General features: G+C 41.6%; 3 protein-coding genes across 5 annotated transcripts; all 3 read left to right on the forward strand.

Annotated features, from left to right (window-relative positions):
* LOC146552964 (uncharacterized) lies at window positions 1–6402 on the forward strand. Of its 2 annotated transcripts, XM_085255535.1 has the most exons (4): window positions 3–313; window positions 1579–1857; window positions 2344–2832; window positions 3114–6402. In XM_085255535.1, the coding sequence occupies exons 2-4, from the start codon at window positions 1611–1613 to the stop codon at window positions 3167–3169; spliced, it is 792 nt and encodes a 263-aa protein (XP_085111661.1). In that variant the 5' UTR covers window positions 3–313; window positions 1579–1610; the 3' UTR covers window positions 3170–6402. The 2 variants fall into 2 exon arrangements, with proteins under 2 accessions (XP_085111660.1, XP_085111661.1); XM_085255534.1 differs by having other exon boundaries at window positions 1–313; window positions 2344–6402.
* A 4295-nt stretch (window positions 6403–10697) lies between these two features.
* LOC146552965 (tripartite motif-containing protein 16-like) lies at window positions 10698–13078 on the forward strand. 2 transcript variants are annotated; one of them, XM_085255435.1, is made up of 2 exons: window positions 10698–10837; window positions 10886–13078. In XM_085255435.1, the coding sequence occupies exons 1-2, from the start codon at window positions 10728–10730 to the stop codon at window positions 12399–12401; spliced, it is 1626 nt and encodes a 541-aa protein (XP_085111561.1). In that variant the 5' UTR covers window positions 10698–10727; the 3' UTR covers window positions 12402–13078. The 2 variants fall into 2 exon arrangements, with proteins under 2 accessions (XP_085111561.1, XP_085111560.1); XM_085255434.1 differs by having other exon boundaries at window positions 10698–13078.
* Window positions 13079–15188: 2110 nt separating this feature from the next.
* On the forward strand, window positions 15189–17652 carry LOC146552966 (uncharacterized). Its single transcript, XM_085255574.1, has 2 exons — window positions 15189–15446; window positions 16148–17652. The coding sequence occupies exons 1-2, from the start codon at window positions 15197–15199 to the stop codon at window positions 17074–17076; spliced, it is 1179 nt and encodes a 392-aa protein (XP_085111700.1). The 5' UTR covers window positions 15189–15196; the 3' UTR covers window positions 17077–17652.
* Window positions 17653–17959: the final 307 nt, after the last annotated feature.

The following is a 17959-nucleotide window of genomic DNA, read 5'->3' on the forward strand; positions in this document are numbered from 1 at the left end:
TTTAAAGCCGCTCGGTTCGGCCTTCACGGCCTATGGATGCAGCTGCTGAAGTGGGGCGCTGCTTCGTGCTGCTCACAGGCTCTGATGGATGCTAGCTTCATGTGTGACGGACTGTTAGCTGGAAGAGTTTATTTTTGTGCTACGACTGAGAAACATTTCAGGGTTTGACGCAATAGTGGAGAGACTGGCTGACTGCTGCAGAAGAAATCTGCTCTGAGGTTAACAGAACGTCTGATCGTCCAGTATGAGCTCAACCTTCAGCAGAGACTGCTGGATATCAGCCGGAAACCCGAGATAAAGTTACGCATAACAGGTAAAACTGCGATGGTCTCAGTGGACTAACACAAGAATACAACTCATGTAGGACCTGATCAGAGCTCAGCTTGTAGGCTAACATACTGAAATCAGGGAGCGGCTAATCACACAAGTGCGTCTCTTTTTTACGGTGAACTTTTAGCATTAAACAAACCTTGAGACCGAGAGAAAGTGCCTTTATAGAAGATTTATTTAGAAGATTAAGATAAAGGAGGCAGGGAGGGAAAGCTTCTGTTTTCTGCACTGTGCCACAGTTCGCTGTCTGCTTCGGCTCTCTGACCCTCACTCCGGGGCTACAGACAGTTCTCTGCCGCCTGTGGTGCTCCTCACCTCCGTCTGCACCCACAGGCTTCCCGAGGTGGAGGCAGGCCGGCAGGGACTTTGAGAGATGGGCTTTACTTTCAAAAATACCCCTTAATCAGGGTCTAACCCTACAAGACCATCGTGCCTCCCCCACCATCCTCACCTCATGTTAAAATGTATATTTTTCAACTGAATTATATTTGGGTTCAAGAAAATGATGAAGTTTTTAAAATAACTTTGTAATGTTCTAATAAACAGTCTTAACTCGAACTAAATCAGCTCAAATCTCACAGATGTCAGTGTTATTCACAAAGCATGGAAACATAGTTGTTAGTTTTGAATGCAGCCACAGCAGGCAAACTATGGCTGCATGCTCCAAAGAACAGGAGCACAGTAACTGAACACACTCTTAGCACACTTACATCTGATTTTGGGAACAGTTAACAGATCTGAACCTGATGACCTGAGAGGTTTAACTGGGTCAAAGGTCGAGAGCCAATTGAAAACTGTCCGGTTAAACCAACTAAATGATGAAACCTTTGATTTAAAATGTCATGATCAACAGTATCAAAGGCAGCAATGAGATCAAATAGAACTAAGACTGAAACTCTGAGTCCCTAATAATCTTCAGATCACTGATGACTTTAGTTGGGTTGATTCTGTGCAATGACTGGCTGTGAAACCTGACTGGTACTTATCTGCTATGGCACTGTGAGATTTTCAGTTTAATCTACAACAATGACAAACATTTACTTGCAGCGTGAAGCTGGCAGCAGCTACCTGAATGATTTGTACTCTGAACTTTCCTAATAAGAGTATCAGAGCTCGAGAGTAACTTACACTTTCATTGTTCACATTTGTACAGTTTAAATTTCACTCCCATATGAGGACATGCTCAGAGTGGACTATATTTGCTCAGATGTGTTTTCCTGTCATCACATTATTAACCTTTTTCCTCAGTGACCCTTTGTTCCTCAAGATCTCCCCCTAACATGAAGTGTGAGGAAGAGGAGGGCCTGTATGACCAGCAGGTCTCCAACCAGGAGAGGAACTCCAGTCTGGACCAGGAGGGCCCAGATCCTCCACAGATCAAAGAGGAAGAGGAGGAACTCTGCATCAGCGATGACGTAGAAAAGATTGTACTCAAACAGGAGGATGAAGGCCTCATCTGGACTGAAGAAGAGCAGCTCAGACAGCTGGATAACATCTGGAAACCTGAAATGAACTTACACAGCAGGGGTATGTAAAACCGTAATGGTCTTACCTAAAAATTAATATGACTTTAATTCATTCAATAAAGATATTTTGGAAACACATCAGAGTTCTTCAAGGCCAGTGTTTAAATAAACTCAGCTGATTGTTAGTCGAGGTTTTCTGAGAGCTTCGCTGCTTTTTATCCCCATATTTTAATCCTACTTTTAAATTTCCCCTTCTGTCTGATGTTTGTCTTATCATTTACATAAACATCTTTCCAACAGTAATTGGTGGACAAACTGTGATTGGTGCATAGAAATTTACTAACGTGTTAGAAGTGAGTGCATGAAATCTTATTTTAACAGTTTCCACGTCTGGGTAAATGATATGATGATATTTCTGATGATATTTTGATTAAACTCTGTTGTAGAGTTGGAAATGGACAGCTGTAGACACCACTGCCGAGTAGTCATTCTTGTTATACTTCTATATTTATCTAAGACAAGTAATTTTGTCCATTTGTCACCTCAGCTTTCCCACAACAGCATGAATGTGAGGAGGAACTGGTTTTTGGGGACCAGGAGAGAAACTTCAGCCTCGACCAGGAGGATCCGGAGCTTCCACAGATAAAAGAGGAAGAGGAGGAACCTTGCACCAGTCAGGACGTAGATCAGCTTGTAGTGAAGCAGGAGACTGAAGGCATTATTATCTTCATGGTGGCTCCTACTTATGAGGAAAGTGAGCCAGAGCTGGACAGTGAACATCTCCTTTCTTCCAGCTCTCCTGAACCAGAGAGCAGAGATCAGCAAGACAACTTTCCTGTGTCAGAGAGTCAGCGTAAAACTGACACAAGTAAAAAGTTTGTGAAATGTGAGATTTGTGGAAAAACCTTTGAGTACAGATCCAAACTAACGAGACATATGAGGGTTCACACAGGTGAGAAGCCACATTCTTGTAGCACCTGCGGAAAAAGATTCAGCCTGATGATAAACTTGAAAACTCACATGAGAATCCACACAGGTGAGAAGCCGTATTCTTGTGGCATCTGCGGAAAAGAATTTAGAGACCAATCAACGTTCAAAAAGCACATGACAGTTCACACAGGTGAGAAGCCTTATTCTTGTAGCACCTGCGGGAAAAGCTTCAGTCAGAAACCAACACTGGAGAGACACCAGAGAAGCCACACAGGCGAGAAGCTGCACTCCTGCGGCACCTGTGGGAGGGGATTCAGTCAGATGATAAACTTGAAAACTCACATGAGAATTCACACAGGTGAAAAGCCTCATTCATGTAGCACCTGTGGGAAAAGCTTCATTCAGAGGATACAGTTACAAAGACACATGAGGATTCACACTAGTTAAAAGTGGGAGAACTGTCAGATGAAGCAGTCCACTGAGAAGCCAGATCAGAGCAGATCAGATGACCTCCTTCCTTAAAAAACTCTGTATTGTTTATTGTATGTAGGGGTGGGAGATATAGCCTCAAAATAATATTTCAAGAAACTTACATTTAAAAAAAATAATGTACATTTTATCAGCTTGGCAGGCAGCAGCATTTATATGTGTAAGTAAATGATGGATTTTCCATCTTTCTCTTCCAGTGAGCTGCTGTCACTGATGACAGCTTAGCTAATTCAAAGTGTGAAAATGTGGCCACCTCAAGGTGCTTGATATTGTAAGGTAAAGACCCAACAATAATACAATGAAAACAGAGAAAACCCAAACAGTCATATGACCCCCTATTAGCAAGCGTTTTGGCGACAGTGGGAAGGAAAAACTCCTTTTTAACAGGAAGAAACCTCCAGCAGAGCCAGGCTCAGGGAGGGACCCCCATCTGCAACAAGGAAAGTTTTAAGTCTAATCTTAAAAGCTGAAGGCTCTGCCTCCCATTCTACCTTTAAATACTCTATGAACAACATTATAGTGCAATGTTAGTGACACGGCATACATGAAATATGAGCACATAAGTATCCTCAGGGGTGTTTTTCCTGGAAGTTTTAAGAAAAGTGTATTACAAGTGCTTACACTCTAGCTTAATATCCAAAATAACCTTGTAATGCGGAGCCTGCACAATTCTGTCATATAAGCAGAGGTGGAAAGTAACGAATTACATTTACTTGCGTTACTGTAATTGAGTAGTTTTTTTGTGTATTTGTACTTTTTAAAGTCATTTTTCAAGTCTGTAATTTTACTTTTACTTAAGTATATTTTTTAAAAAGTATTGTAGTTCGCTACGTTTTCAATCACACCCGTTACTGAGTAAATTAAAAAAACCATTGCACTTCGGAAATACTGCAGGGAATGATGGGTAGTAGAACAAATTGGCGCTAAGGTCACGTTAAAGATGGAGTCTGACATCGGTGTTATGGATCCAGTGAAAAAAGAAGCCCCGTCGAATTCTGCTGACCCTGAACTCGAAGAAACGGATGTGAACCCCTGGCCGTATTTAAGGGACCATTTCGGCTTCAAGTGCAAGAAAGGCAACAGCTTTATTATGCAGTGTAAGCTGTGTTTGCCCAGAGAGACCGAGTTAGCAGCTTTTAAAAATTCCACATCAAACCTGCGCAAGCATGTGGAGGTAAGTTAAATACAACTCGTACCGTTATGGTAGCAAAAAGGCTGTGTTCAAATTAATCACATTAAGTTAAGACATCTGTGAAGAACACAGATAACGTTGGTTGGTACTAGCAACTTGCTGTAATCGGGCACGTTGTTGTCCACGCAACTTACATTTTTTTTACTGGGTTGGTAAATTGCCAAAAGAAAATGTGTTTACCTACGTTTTTCCTGTTTGTTAATAATAAGAATTTATTTAAAAAAATAGTTAAATTAAAGACAGAAGCGGCTACTTTCTTACTTAACCCACATATGTTCACACTGCAGGCAAAAGAATAACAGAGCGCTCACTTACCTTAGATTAGTCAAAGACAGCTGACTTCTGTTACTTGTTAATTAGCACTTGCAACCTCCCGTTAACTAGCCTGTTACTGTCCAATAAAAAAAACCCCACGAGGTATATTGGTATAATTTACCAGCGGTAGCTATGTAATGCATTGATGTCTTATTAGGGACATCAAAAAACTTTCTCTCAAACTTAACACTGGCCTGCCTGCCTCAGCTGCCTTCGAGCGTCTCTTTAGCTGTGCTGGACTACTGTTCACTGCAAAGTGAGCAAGGATGAACTCTACTAACTCTGAAAATCAACTGCTCCTCAAAATTAACAGGAAGTTCAGAGAGTAACACTCTAGGATGGATACAAAGGAACTTTAATCTAGAGGTACAGTAGGGCAGGGCCAAGTTTAAAAAATTCAAAAACATTTTTAAAGCAGCTGCCGTTCAGTTCAGTACTTGTTCTCTTATTTGACAGTTTAGAACACATTCTCATGTGAAAGAATGATATGGTTTTGTATTGAAAACACTGTGATACCTGACGGTTTGGTTTGGTTGATTGGTTTGGTGACCATTATCCATTTTCATGTATAGACTTGCAGTTTAACTGCCACTGCACTTTAATTTGTAAAGTTTTTCTTTTCACTAAAAAAGAACTACTTTGAGATTTATATCCCACTGTCCTTTTTTGCACTACTCAGAAGCGGCTGTCCTCCTGCTGACAGAAAAGTAACTATGTAACTTTTACTCTGAGTACATTTTAAATGAGCTACTTTTTACTTTTACTTGAGTACATTTTTAGACAGGTAATTTTACTTGTACTTGAGTAAAATTTCAGCAAAGTAATAGTACTTTTACTTGAGTAAAATATTTTAGTACTCTTTCCACCTCTGCATATAAGGAAAAGAAATTCTACCTGGTTTGTTTCATCTTGGGTCGAGCTTTTTAACCTCCTGCTTTTCCACCGTGTAGCACATCAGTAATTTCCATCCACTGACTGCTCTTGCTGTTATATGAAATGTAACTCGCGAGTGCTCCAGTGATGCATGGTTGAATCATTTGTTTACCTTTGGGTCGCACATCACTGCTGCTAGTATCTCCTGCTCACGTGCCTTCACAGCCCGGTTGTACTCAAGTGTGTTTTTGCTTAAAGTGTTGTAACAGGTTTGCTTTTTTCACTTTCAGTGGGAAAAGTTTTCTTGCATATTTTGCGAACATTCAGCTACCAAACTGTGACTGGAGCCCGACATATGGCTCTGGCTGTGAGACATGACTGGGGTTGACTCATTGGGGTGAATGCAAACACATGATGTTCCTCTAAACACACTTTTTTGTAAACATTTATACCAGTATTATTGCAGATCATATGATATGTCACAGCCCTAATTCTGTTTGTTGCATATTCCATTAAAACCTGTAATGAAGATGAAACGCGTATTTACATTCATTTGATGTGATATTTGTATCGTGTTGAGCTGTGGAGGTGACAAAAAAGTTGCTGAGATGTTTTATTTTTTTGTTTAGTGGAGAGGTTTTACTCCACAGAGTCAAAGCTGGAAAGAAACACACATGAGACCAAACATTTTGTGATTTAATCTCGATTTTCATGAAGACTGAATTTCAGCATGTGCTCATCCTGTTGATTCGTATGTTGGTGTTGGTTATGTGTCTTAAAAGTGAAATAAAGATTTCTTTAAAACTTCTTGTGGCTATTTTTTTAAGGCACAATCTTTACAACATGAAACAACGTCTGTGAAGCACATTTTGTACAGTGGGCAGGGAGACTTGCCCATTACTGTGGTGGTGGGGTGGATGAGATTTGCCTGCGGTCACTTAAGGCTCTGTATGTTGTGGGTCTGTCCTGGTTGTCCTGCTCAAACATTGTATGGAAGTTGAGGTCAGTGCCTTCAGACCGGCCAACTATGGTGGTAATCATGGTCCCCTGTTTTATGAAGGGAGTGTAGAGGGTATGTTTGCACTTCAGGCCTCCCTAGGAAGGTCTATATCTGTAGTCACTTTCACTGTTTTCTTATTGCTGTTTCAAATTGTTGTTTCTGTTTGTAGCCTTTTTATTGAAGGATTTTGGTTTATATTATTAATATGTGCATTTGTTGTTATTAATAATATTTGCTTCACTCTCCATTTGATGTGTTTTTGGTATGTTTTACTTTTAATTGTTCTACACTCAACAAAAATATAAACGCAACACCTTTGTTTCTGCTCCGATTTGACATGGGATGGACATAAAGACCTAAAAGTCACTCCAGATACACAATATTACCATCCCTCCCAAACATTGTTCACAAATCAGTCTAAATGTGTGATAGTGAGCACTTCTGCTTTGCTGAGATAATCCATCCCACCTCACAGGTGTGCCACATCAGGATGCTGATCTGACATCATGAGTAGTGCACAGGTGTACCTCAGACTGCCCACAACAAAAGGCCACCCTGGAATGTGCAGTTTTGTCTCACAGCAAAATGCCACAGATGCCACAAGCATTGAGGGAGCGTGCAATTGGCATGCTGACAGCAGGAATGTCAACCAGATCTGTTGCCCGTGCATTGAATGTCCATCCCTCAACCATAAGCCGTCTCCACAGGCGTTTCAGAGAATATGGCAGCACATCCAACCGGCCTCACAACCGCAGACCACGTGTAACCACACCAGCCCAGGACCTCCACATCCAGCAGGTTCACCTCCAAGATCGTCTGAGACCAGCCACTCAGACAGCTGCTGGAACAATTGGTGTGCATAACCAAACAATTTCTGCACAAACTGTCAGAAACCGTCTCAGGGAGGCTCAACTGCATGCCCGTCGTCCTCATCGGGGTCTTGACCTGACTCCAGCTCGTCGCCGTAACAGACTTGTGTGGGCAAATGCTCACATTCGATGGCGTCTGGCATGTTGGAGAGGTGTTCTCTTCACGGATGAATCTCGGTTCACATTGTTCAGGGCAGATGGCAGACAGCGTGTGTGGCGTCGTGTGGGTGAGCGCTTTGCTGATGTCAATGTTGTGGATCGAGTGGCCCATGGTGGTGGTGGGGTTATGGTATGGGCAGGCATCTGTTATGGACGAAGAACACGGGTGCATTTCATTGATGGCATTCTGAATGCACAGAGATACCGTGATGAGATCCTGAGGCCCATTGTTGTGCCATACATCCATGAACATCACCTCATGTTCCAGCAAGATAATGCACGGCCCCATGTTGCAAGGATCTGTACACAGTTCTTGGAAGCTGAGAATGTCCCAGTTCTTGCATGGCCAGCATACTCACCGGACATGTCACCCATTGAGCATGTTCTGGATGTGCTTGACCGGCGTATACGACAGCGTGTACCAGTTCCCACTAATATCCAACAACCTCGCACAGCCATTGAAGAGGAGTGGACCAACATTCCACAGGCCACAATTGACAATCTGATAGACTCCATGCGAAGACGATGTGTTGCACTGCATGAGGCAAATGGTGGTCACACCAGATACTGACCGGTTCTGAGTCCCCAGACCCCCAATAAAGCAAAAAACTGCACATTCCAGGGTGGCCTTTTGTTGTGGGCAGTCTGAGGTACACCTGTGCGCTACTCATGATGTCAGATCAGCATCTTGATGTGGCACACCTGTGAGGTGGGATGGATTATCTCAGCAAAGCAGAAGTGCCCACTATCACACATTTAGACTGATTTGTGAACAATGTTTGGGAGGGATGGTAATATTGTGTATCTGGAGTGACTTTTAGGTCTTTATGTCCATCCCATGTCAAATCGGAGCAGAAACAAAGGTGTTGCGTTTATATTTTTGTTGAGTGTATGATTATGTTTATGTGTGGTTTATAATTATATTTAAGTTCTGGGTTTTTTTTATGAATAAAAGTGACTTAACTTGTCAGAGATATGAGACTTTGGGCATTTCCCCTTCTGTCTTATTCTCAGTGTCTTGTCTCCATGTTTATTTACCTCTGTGTTGCTATCTTTGTGTCTCTGTCTCTTTCTCTTCCCCTGTTCAGTGGGATTTAAGACTTCCAACAAATAATTTCAAAGGGTCAATTAAATTTTAATAAAACCATTTTACTCAACACTGCACTCGAATTTTAGCATTTTTTTTTTTACTCAATCATAAAAAGATTCATCTTAAAAGATGTTTTAGATACATTTTTATTACTTTTTTCTCTTTCTTTCTTTCCTTGTTGTTTTTTAGCCATCAGAATTATTGTCTGAAGGCCAAAAAAGATGCCCAACTAACTTAATTTACCAAATGGACCATCACGGCCTTGCCATATTGGTCTATTTGATCAACCTTTGTTATTATTTATTTATTTTAATTTATTTTCAGTTGTTACAGATAGGACAGACATGACTGGGGGATAGGAAGGAAGGAAGGAAGGAAGGAAGGAAGAAAGGGGGAAGAGGGACAGTGAGAAAGGGCACTTAAAAAATATCTCCCAGGTCACCTGTTGAGAGAAGAAAATAAGAGAAAACAAGCAAAAAAGAGAGCAACATAATAACACAACACCATTGCAATAATCTAGCTAAGTGTAAATAACAGTAAATATTAAATACTGAATGTGATTGTGCAGCACGCAAGATTGACATCGCACAATGTGGTTTGAGGTAGCAGCCAAGAAAGGTGTAGCTTGTGTGCGTGAACACCTGTGTGGATGAGCGCTCTTCTATTCAAAAGGCTTCTCCATGTAACGATCTGCTAGAAGGTGTGGGGAGCCACAGCCCCGTCCCCCAGGGCATGAAGCAGGCATGGAGGAGATCCAGGCCCCAGACATCCAGAGGCCCCCAGAGTGCGAGCGCCCAAAGAGGACCACCGGAGGGGCAACCGTGCCACCTTCCTGGGAAGAGCTGAGGAGAACCCCAGATGAGGGGTCACCCAACAGCCACAGAGCAGAAGCCAGAGGGGGCGGCAGTGACGTACACGCGGGCTCTGCCGGCAGTCAGCTGTGCCAGAGTGAATCGAGCCCCCGCAAGGGGCCCGACCGAGCCACAGGCACCAGGCCCCACAGAGCAGCCGTACCAGCAGTGAGCTGGTACAGACCTGAGCGCCCAGCCCTGGACACCAAGTATGCACCGATGTCTGAGTTCATCAACCAGGGAGTGTGGTGAGGGGAAATAGGCCTCCATACCTTGGAGGGCCTGAGATGTTCCAAGGGGGTGGAGTCTAAGACTAGGCACACACAGACCCAAACATGCATTCCCACCCTCATGCACACATATACAAATACTCGGCGCTCATCCAACCTGGATACAGACACAAATGGACACTGTACATGTACTGTACAGCACGGCCCCTCCTGAGAACCCTCAATGTCTACATGCATTTAAAACTGAGAGGTGGGCACCGGCGCCAGAGGTGAGGTTGAATACAAAGACTGTCCTCTGGACACCGTATAACATGCCCGATCCCAAGGCCCTATATGTATGTGTTATGAGAGTGTGAGTAATGTGGATGTCTAGGTTGTGGAATAAAATCAGTCTGCTGATAAAACAGTGAGCACAGTGAGAAGATCTTCACTGAGCTGATCCATCTCATCTCATAAAATTGAGGCACAGGTGACCAGGAGGGGACAGAGGGGGAACGACCTTTTATTGCTTTTTTCTACAACAATTTCTTAGTTCAGCTGCAGTATTTGATATCCTGTAATGACTAAAATGATAATTTAAACTAATTTACATAAAAAGATTGTCTTTTAAATGTTAAGTTTATTTAACAACTTTAAAGGCTGAGCAGTGCTATTTTTAAATGAAAAACTCACAGGCTCACATGTTCCAGGATTGAATTAGTGTCTGATAACCCTCCCTCTTCCTGCTCTCTAACTCAGCACCTCCTCTCTGTCCACATGTTCCCTTGTTCCCTCCCCTTCTGATCTGCAGTTTGAAGATGGGTGCAACCAACATGTGGTGACGTATAAGAGCTGACAGATCCCATTCGCTACAGAAACCTATGTTGTTCAGATCAGAGCAGTTTCAGTTCTGAGGAAGTGAAACTCACACAGTCACTGACACTGTTGGGTGAAATGGCGCAGAAAAGTGTTCAGCTGGACCGAGAAACCTTCTCTTGTTCGATCTGTTTGGATCTACTGAAGAATCCGGTGGCTATTCCCTGTGGACACAGCTACTGCATGAAGTGTATTGAAAGCTTCTGGGATGAAGAGGAAAAGAAGAAAATCTACAGCTGCCCTCAGTGCAGACAGACTTTCACAGCGAGGCCTGTCCTGGTGAAAAACACCATGTTAGCAGTTTTAGTGGAGCAGCTGAAGAAGACTGGACTCCAAGCTGCTCCTGCTGATCACTGCTATGCTGGACCTGAAGATGTGGCCTGTGATGTCTGCACTGGAAGAAAAATGAAAGCCTTCAAGTCCTGTTTAGTCTGTCTGGCATCTTACTGTGAGAAACACCTTCAGCCTCATTATGATTCACCTACATTCAAGAAACACAAGCTGGTGGAGCCCTCCAAGAAGCTCCAGGAGAAGATCTGCTCTCGTCATGATGAGGTGATGAAGATGTTCTGCCGTACTGATCAGCAGAGTATCTGTTATCTCTGCTCTGTGGATGAACATAAAGGCCACGACACAGTCTCAGCTGCAGCAGAAAGGACTGAGAGGCAGAGAGAGCTGGAGGTGAGTCGACAAAACATCCAGCAGAGAATCCAGGACAGAGAGAAAGATGTGAAGCTGCTTCAACAGGAGGTGGAGGCCATCAATCAGTCTGCTGATCAAACAGTGGAGCACAGTGAGAAGATCTTCACTGAGCTGATCCATCTCATCCAGAAAAGAAGCTCTGATGTGAAGCAGCAGATCAGATCCCAGCAGGAAACTGAAGTGAGTCGAGTCAAAGAGCTTCAGGAGAAGCTGGAGCAGGAGATCACTGAGCTGAAGAGGAAAGATGCTGAGCTGAAGCAGCTCTCACACACAGAGGATCACATCCAGTTTCTACACAACTACCCCTCACTGTCAGCACTCAGTGAGTCTACAGACTCATCCAGCATCAATATCCGTCCTCTGAGCTACTTTGAGGATGTGACAGCAGCTGTGTCAGAGGTCAGAGATAAACTACAGGACATTCTGAGAGAGGAACGGACAAACATCTCACTGACAGTCACTGAAGTGGATGTTTCACTGTCACAACCAGAGCCAAAGACCAGAGCTGGATTCTTAAAATATTCATGTGAAATCACACTGGATCCAAACACAGCAAACAAACAGCTGTTATTATCAGAGGGGAACAGAAAAGTAACATTCAGTTTATTTGGACAGTCTTATTCTGATCATCCAGACAGATTCACTTATTGGTCTCAGGTCCTGAGTAGAGAGAGTCTGACTGGACGTTGTTACTGGGAGGTGGAGTGGAGAGGGGGAGGAGTTGATGTAGCAGTCGCATACAAGAATATCAGCAGAGAAGGAGGGGGTTATGAATGTAGATTTGGATATAATGACAAATCTTGGTCATTAGATTGTAACAACAACAGTTTTACATTTCGGTACAACAACATTAAAACTTGTGTCTCAGGTCCTCGTTCCTCCAGAGTAGGAGTGTACCTGGATCACAGAGCAGGTATTTTGTCCTTCTACAGCGTCTCTGAAACCATGACTCTCCTCCACAGAGTCCAGACCACATTCACTCAGCCGCTCTATGCTGGACTGAGGCTTTACTATTATGGAGCCACTGCTGAGTTGATTAAAGTGAAATAGACTGAAGTCTTTCATATTGTTGTAAGTTTAAATCTGTATTTTAGTTCCCTTTTAGTTTCTCTCCATCATTATTGTGGTATTTATGTGCTGCACATAAATCAGATGTCAGTCAAACATTATGGGCAGTACCTCGACATCTTCAACATGTTGTCTTGATGTTTTTACGTTTTATAGGTGGAGCTCTTTCCTGTGTCTGTTCAGCCATGGAGACTATCAATGCTTATGGATATTTTTATTTGAAAAATTTCTCCACATGACAACATAAACTTCTCTATCTTCTAAATGTTTACTGAATATTTTTCTTAGGTATTTGTATGTTGTTGTTTCTCTTCACTGATCTTAACAGAGAAGTCTACAGACCTTCCTTTATCACACAGATTTTATTCTCATTTGTACATTTATAAAGAAAACAATTAATTACAGAGCAATAAGAAATTTTAAGAAAGTGCACTATATCATAATTTATAGTAAAGTGTATTAAAGCATCGTTAGTTAGTCACTTATTTAGTTTGGAGCTGTATCATCTGACACTGTAGAAACATTTCCTCCAGCTTCAGCACAGAATGTTAAAAACAGAACTATTAATGAGAACAAACAGTAGGAACACAGTATCAGCAAACATCATGGCTTAAAATGGAGAGTAAAAATCTAAAAAGAAATAAACAAATTAGTAAAAAGGATTTCCTGTTGACATGTTATTGGTCCTATCTTGTCTGCAGCACCTCCAGGATGCTTCTTATATGTTTCTGGTTATTTTTGCACCAATTTTAGTTTTTGTCAGTAGGAAGTTCAAGTTCAACTCAGTGTGTTTGTTTGTTTTTTTCAAACTGATGCCTGACCTTGAACACCAAACATCTGTCAATAAAGCAATGATATAAAATGCTTATATTAGTACTGAAAAACTGCATATCCACTTTACAAATATAAATAATGATATAAATCCACAGCTGAACTGGAGGAGCAGCTGATCTAGTTCACTCATGTGTTTCTGGACTAAGAGTTGGAGCAAATACCTTATGATTCAGTGATGTTTGTTTTTGTTAAATATTTTGTAGATCCAAGAGTGAGTTTGACTCATGATGATGATGTTCCGAATGAAACAAAGTTGGTCACAAATTCTTCAAAGCTGTTTATTAAGAATATATTCACTTGGACTCATGAGACAGGCTTGTGATCCAAGGGAGCCATCAACTGGACAATTACTGACATGACAACAAAAAAGCTAAGTACAGAGGGGGGAACAGAGGTGAAAATACTTGCTTTAAAGGATTGTAATGTTTCCTTTTAAAATAAGTCTCTAAGGTCAGACAAAGGGACAGAAACTCATAGCTTTCTACCAGCCCAATGACAAAACTATAAGTTGTTTTTTAACATCTACTTTTTCATCTATTTGGCAGTCACAGTGAAAAGTATAAACATTGGCACGCTTTGTCTTGTGATTCTGCTGTTCGTAAAAAATGACCATGCGCAAAGTACCAGACTTTAAGGCTTTGACTTGATGCCAATGGCCTGAGGAGGACAGTATTACCCTTGGACATGTGTAGTCTGCCGTCTACTCAATAGAAGAAGAAGAAGCGCGGAAATGGCACAACTGTCTTCAGTTTCTGGGAGAGTTTAACAATGAGAGACTGATGATGCAGAAGAAATCTCCGTGGTTAAAAACATTAAAAACAGTCGTCCAGGATGATGAGATCCGCCACTGGCTCAGACTGCTGTATATCAGCCGGAGACCCGAGATGAAGTCACGCAGCAGGTATGTAAAACTGTGATGTTCTCAATGAACTAACACAGGAACGATCTGAGCTCAGTCTGTAAGCTAACAGGCTAAAATCAGAGAGCAGCTAATCAAACAAGTGCGTCCGTTTTTTTTAAAGGTAAACTTTTAACAATAGACTTTCATGAGACACATCAAAACCAAACAGGGAGGGAAAGCTTCGGTTTTCTGCACTGTGCCACAGTTCGCTGTCTGCTTCGGTTCACGACGCCTCACTCCGGGGCTACAGACAGTTCTCTGCCGCCTGTGGTGCTCCTCACCTCCGTCTGCACCCACAGACTTCCCGAGGTGGAGGCAGGCCGGCAGGGACTTTGAGAGATGGGCTTTACTTTTAAAAATAGCCCTTAATCAGGGTCTAACTCACTAAAAGATGGCCACATGTCTCTCTCCAACTTAATCTCTTTCTTTTAAGTAATTGTTTTTCATTGAAATGAAATTAATTGTTCAATAAAATGATTACATTTATAATTGAATTAAAGTTAAATGAATCAAGGTGATTTTGACTTTGCTAGTTAACAGGAAGAGAAACAAACTTACACAGGATAAAATGAAATTTGGACCCAGCAGAAAAAGTCAGATCACAGACAAACAGAAACATTCCTCTTTGGCTAAAATAAAATGCAGATTATTGCTCATCTGCAGTTTTAATCATGGTGAATAATTTATGATTCAGCCAAGTAAGATTCTTCTGTGTGGAGGTTTTTCCCCTGTCAAAAGGCATTGACCATTACCTTCATCTAAACATGGAATTTAAGTCATGTAGTTGCCGTTGTTTGTTTTTAAAGAGGTCATAATATTTTTGTGATGGTAGAAATGTATCTTCAAAGTAATAGTTATAAAGTGAATTAATAAGACTTTCCAACAAAGAGAGGGAGTCACATGGTGCTTCTGAAACATTTGTACAAACCTCTCTCACATATGTGAGCAACATGCTCACAGTGTACAGCCCTGCTGACTGAGGCTGCACCTTTACCTGTCTAATCTTTTTCTTTTTACTTTGTTCCTCAAGTCCCACATCAACATGAAGTGTAAGGAGGAGGAAGATCTGGCTGGCCAGCAGGTCTGGAAGCAGGAGAGGAACTTCAATCTGGACCAGGAGGACACAGATCCCCCACAGATCAAAGAGGAACAGGAGGAACTCTGCATCAGTCAAGAGGGAGAACAGCTTGTAGTGAAACACGAGGATGAAGGCATCGTCGTCTGGAGCGGGGAAGAGCGGCTCAGACAGCTGCATAACATCTGGAAACCTGAGAAAGATTTACAGACCAGCGGTAAAACTGTAATCGCTTTTCTGAAGTGTTAACATTAATATTAAACCTACAGTTTGTATCAGTCAGATCTATTTAATGTGTATTCGTGAAAACATGACAGGGAGTTTTAATTGGACTGGTTCTTATATAGCGCTTTTCTACTCAATCTTGAGCACTCAAAGCGCTTTACAAAACTTGTGCATTCACCCACTCACTCCCATTCGCACAAGCACATTTTTCTTAGTGCTTTCTACCAACATTCAGACACACATTCCACAGATCAAAGAGCAACTTGAGGCAACTTGGAGTTAGTATCTTGCCCAAGGATATTTGAAATGCAGACTAGGTGAAGCCGGGAATCGAACCGATCAGTAGATGATCTGCTCTACCGCCTGAGCTACAGCCACCCCCAATAGTGAAGATTATTTTGAAAAATATCAAGATGTAGATCAGTTTCGAGATCAACTCCAAAATAGATCATCAGTCAGTCAGTAATAAGTGAGTTCTTTTTTGTTTGAAAGGTTTTTTTACTCTTAATGTTGCTGAAAAATGTCAGAACTCAAGTTCTCATTTGCATCAGAGTGCACAAATAACTTCATTTTTACACACTTTTAATTTCACCTGCAAATGTGAGCAACATGCCCTCATTACAGACTTTAACTAAAACTTTATCTTCTCAGAAGTCTTTTTCTATAATTACATTTTTTTTATTGTTCGTTTAGACCTCCACCAGCAAACTGCCTGTAAGGAGGAGGAGTTTGTCGCCAATCAGCAGGAGAGGAACTCAAGTCTGGACCAGGAGGACCCAGATCCTCCACAGATTAAAGAGGAACAGGAGGAACTCTGCACCAGTCAGGAGCTGGAGGAGATTGTACTGAAGCAGGAGATCAATAGTTTTATGGTGACTTCTAGTTTTGAGGAAAGTGACCTCAGTGAATCAGAACCAAACGATGACCAGCTCCTTGCTCTTAACTTTCCTGAACCAGAGCTTGAGGAACAGGAAGAAAACCAGCATGTGGACTCGGGATCAACTAGAAATGCGGAGCTGAAGAAAAGGAGACGTCACAAAAACCGAACAGATAAGTCTCGGAGTGAAACTGATACAAGTAAAAAATCTGTAAGCTGTGACACTTGTGGAAAAACTTTTCAGTGTAAATCCAACCTGACGAGACACATGAGAGTTCACACAAGTGAGAAGCCACATTCTTGTAGCACCTGTGGGAAAAGATTCATTTGGAAATCAGGATTGGAAACTCACGTAAGGATCCACGCAGGCGAGAAGCCATATTTTTGCATCACCTGTGGGAAAAGATTTAATAAGAAATCCGGATTTGAAAGTCACGTGAGAATCCACACAGGCGAGAAGCCGTATTTCTGTAGCACATGTGGGAAAAGATTTGGTAAGAAATCAGGACTAGAAACTCATTTGAGAATCCACACCGGTGAGAAAGCGTATTCTTGCAACGTCTGTAGGAAAGAGTTTAGAGACTTGTCGACTATGAAAAGTCACAGAAGGATCCACACAGGTGAGAAACCATATATTTGTAGCTCCTGTGGGGAAAGATTCAGTTGGAAATCAGGACTGAATTTTCATCTAAGGATCCACCTGAGTGACAAACCAAATCACTGCAGCACCCGAGGTAGAAAATGACCTCATGCTCCAAGTCACGGTACATTTCCTGTCCACAGCAGTGAAGGGCACTCTATGTTGTTTGTTCCAGCCCTGACTTTATGTTTCTCTAAGCTTGATTTTTTTTTATTGGTCTTTAAAGGTGACACAAATATTTATTGAACATGGATGCTCTTTTAATATTTACCACAGAAACTTGTATTTCTTCTTCAGTATAGAAGAAAACAAACATGAAAATGAGTTTTTCATCACTTGTTCCTTGTAACAACCATGATGTGATTCCTTTTTATCAGCCAATAAATAAGTTTTGATACACAGGACTAAAGATTTAAAAAAGTTCAAGACAAGTATACAATTTTTATTTAAATATGTTTTCTTTGTGATTTATGTTAATGAAGGTTATACTTCAGTATGGCTTTGACCTGGTTGTCCTGGTTATTCTTAGCAACATGTTGCAAGATTTGATTAAAATGTTTGTGACTAATTTTGTGTATTGTGTAATCCCTGCTAAATAAAAGCAGTTAAATGTGCTATATTGGCTCATGATAAGTGTTTATATCATTTTGCCTAAATGCAAGTAAACTCAATGTTTGCCAACTCTGTGTGTGCAGTTTGCTTCATAAGTACAGTAACAGAACTTAAACTACATGGAGCCTATTTTGATTACATCATTACAGATGTAGATATTATTCATAGTTCATATTTCACAGTGTGCTGCAATCTTCTCCACAGACCTGCATTGCTCTCTGTTCAGACCCGTCATCTTCAAGATGTCCACTAGATGTCGTCAGAGTTCCCCCACTTTCCTCATCTATTGTGTTGCCATTACGTGATCCTGCTTAAAACCTACAGTCCTTTACATATGGGTTCATTCAGGGTCATGTTTAGTGGGCAGGTTTAGTGC

This window comes from Mchenga conophoros, linkage group LG18, assembly GCF_057382185.1.
Source record: "Mchenga conophoros isolate Kocher_MC1m ecotype Shallow Benthic linkage group LG18, M_conophoros_male_GT1.1, whole genome shotgun sequence".
Lineage (NCBI taxonomy): Eukaryota > Metazoa > Chordata > Actinopteri > Cichliformes > Cichlidae > Mchenga > Mchenga conophoros.

What these genes read in the sequence shown, in the direction of transcription:
- LOC146552964 (XM_085255534.1), top strand. Translation starts at nt 1,611, where the DNA reads ATGAAGTGTGAGGAAGAGGAGGGCCTGTATGACCAGCAGGTCTCCAAC. An exon ending in AATGAACTTACACAGCAGGG is followed by an intron (nt 1,858 to 2,343) that starts GTATGTAAAACC and finishes TTGTCACCTCAG; the next exon opens with CTTTCCCACAACAGCATGAA.
- LOC146552965 (XM_085255434.1), top strand. Translation starts at nt 10,728, where the DNA reads ATGGCGCAGAAAAGTGTTCAGCTGGACCGAGAAACCTTCTCTTGTTCG.
- LOC146552966 (XM_085255574.1), top strand. Translation starts at nt 15,197, where the DNA reads ATGAAGTGTAAGGAGGAGGAAGATCTGGCTGGCCAGCAGGTCTGGAAG. An exon ending in GAAAGATTTACAGACCAGCG is followed by an intron (nt 15,447 to 16,147) that starts GTAAAACTGTAA and finishes TTGTTCGTTTAG; the next exon opens with ACCTCCACCAGCAAACTGCC.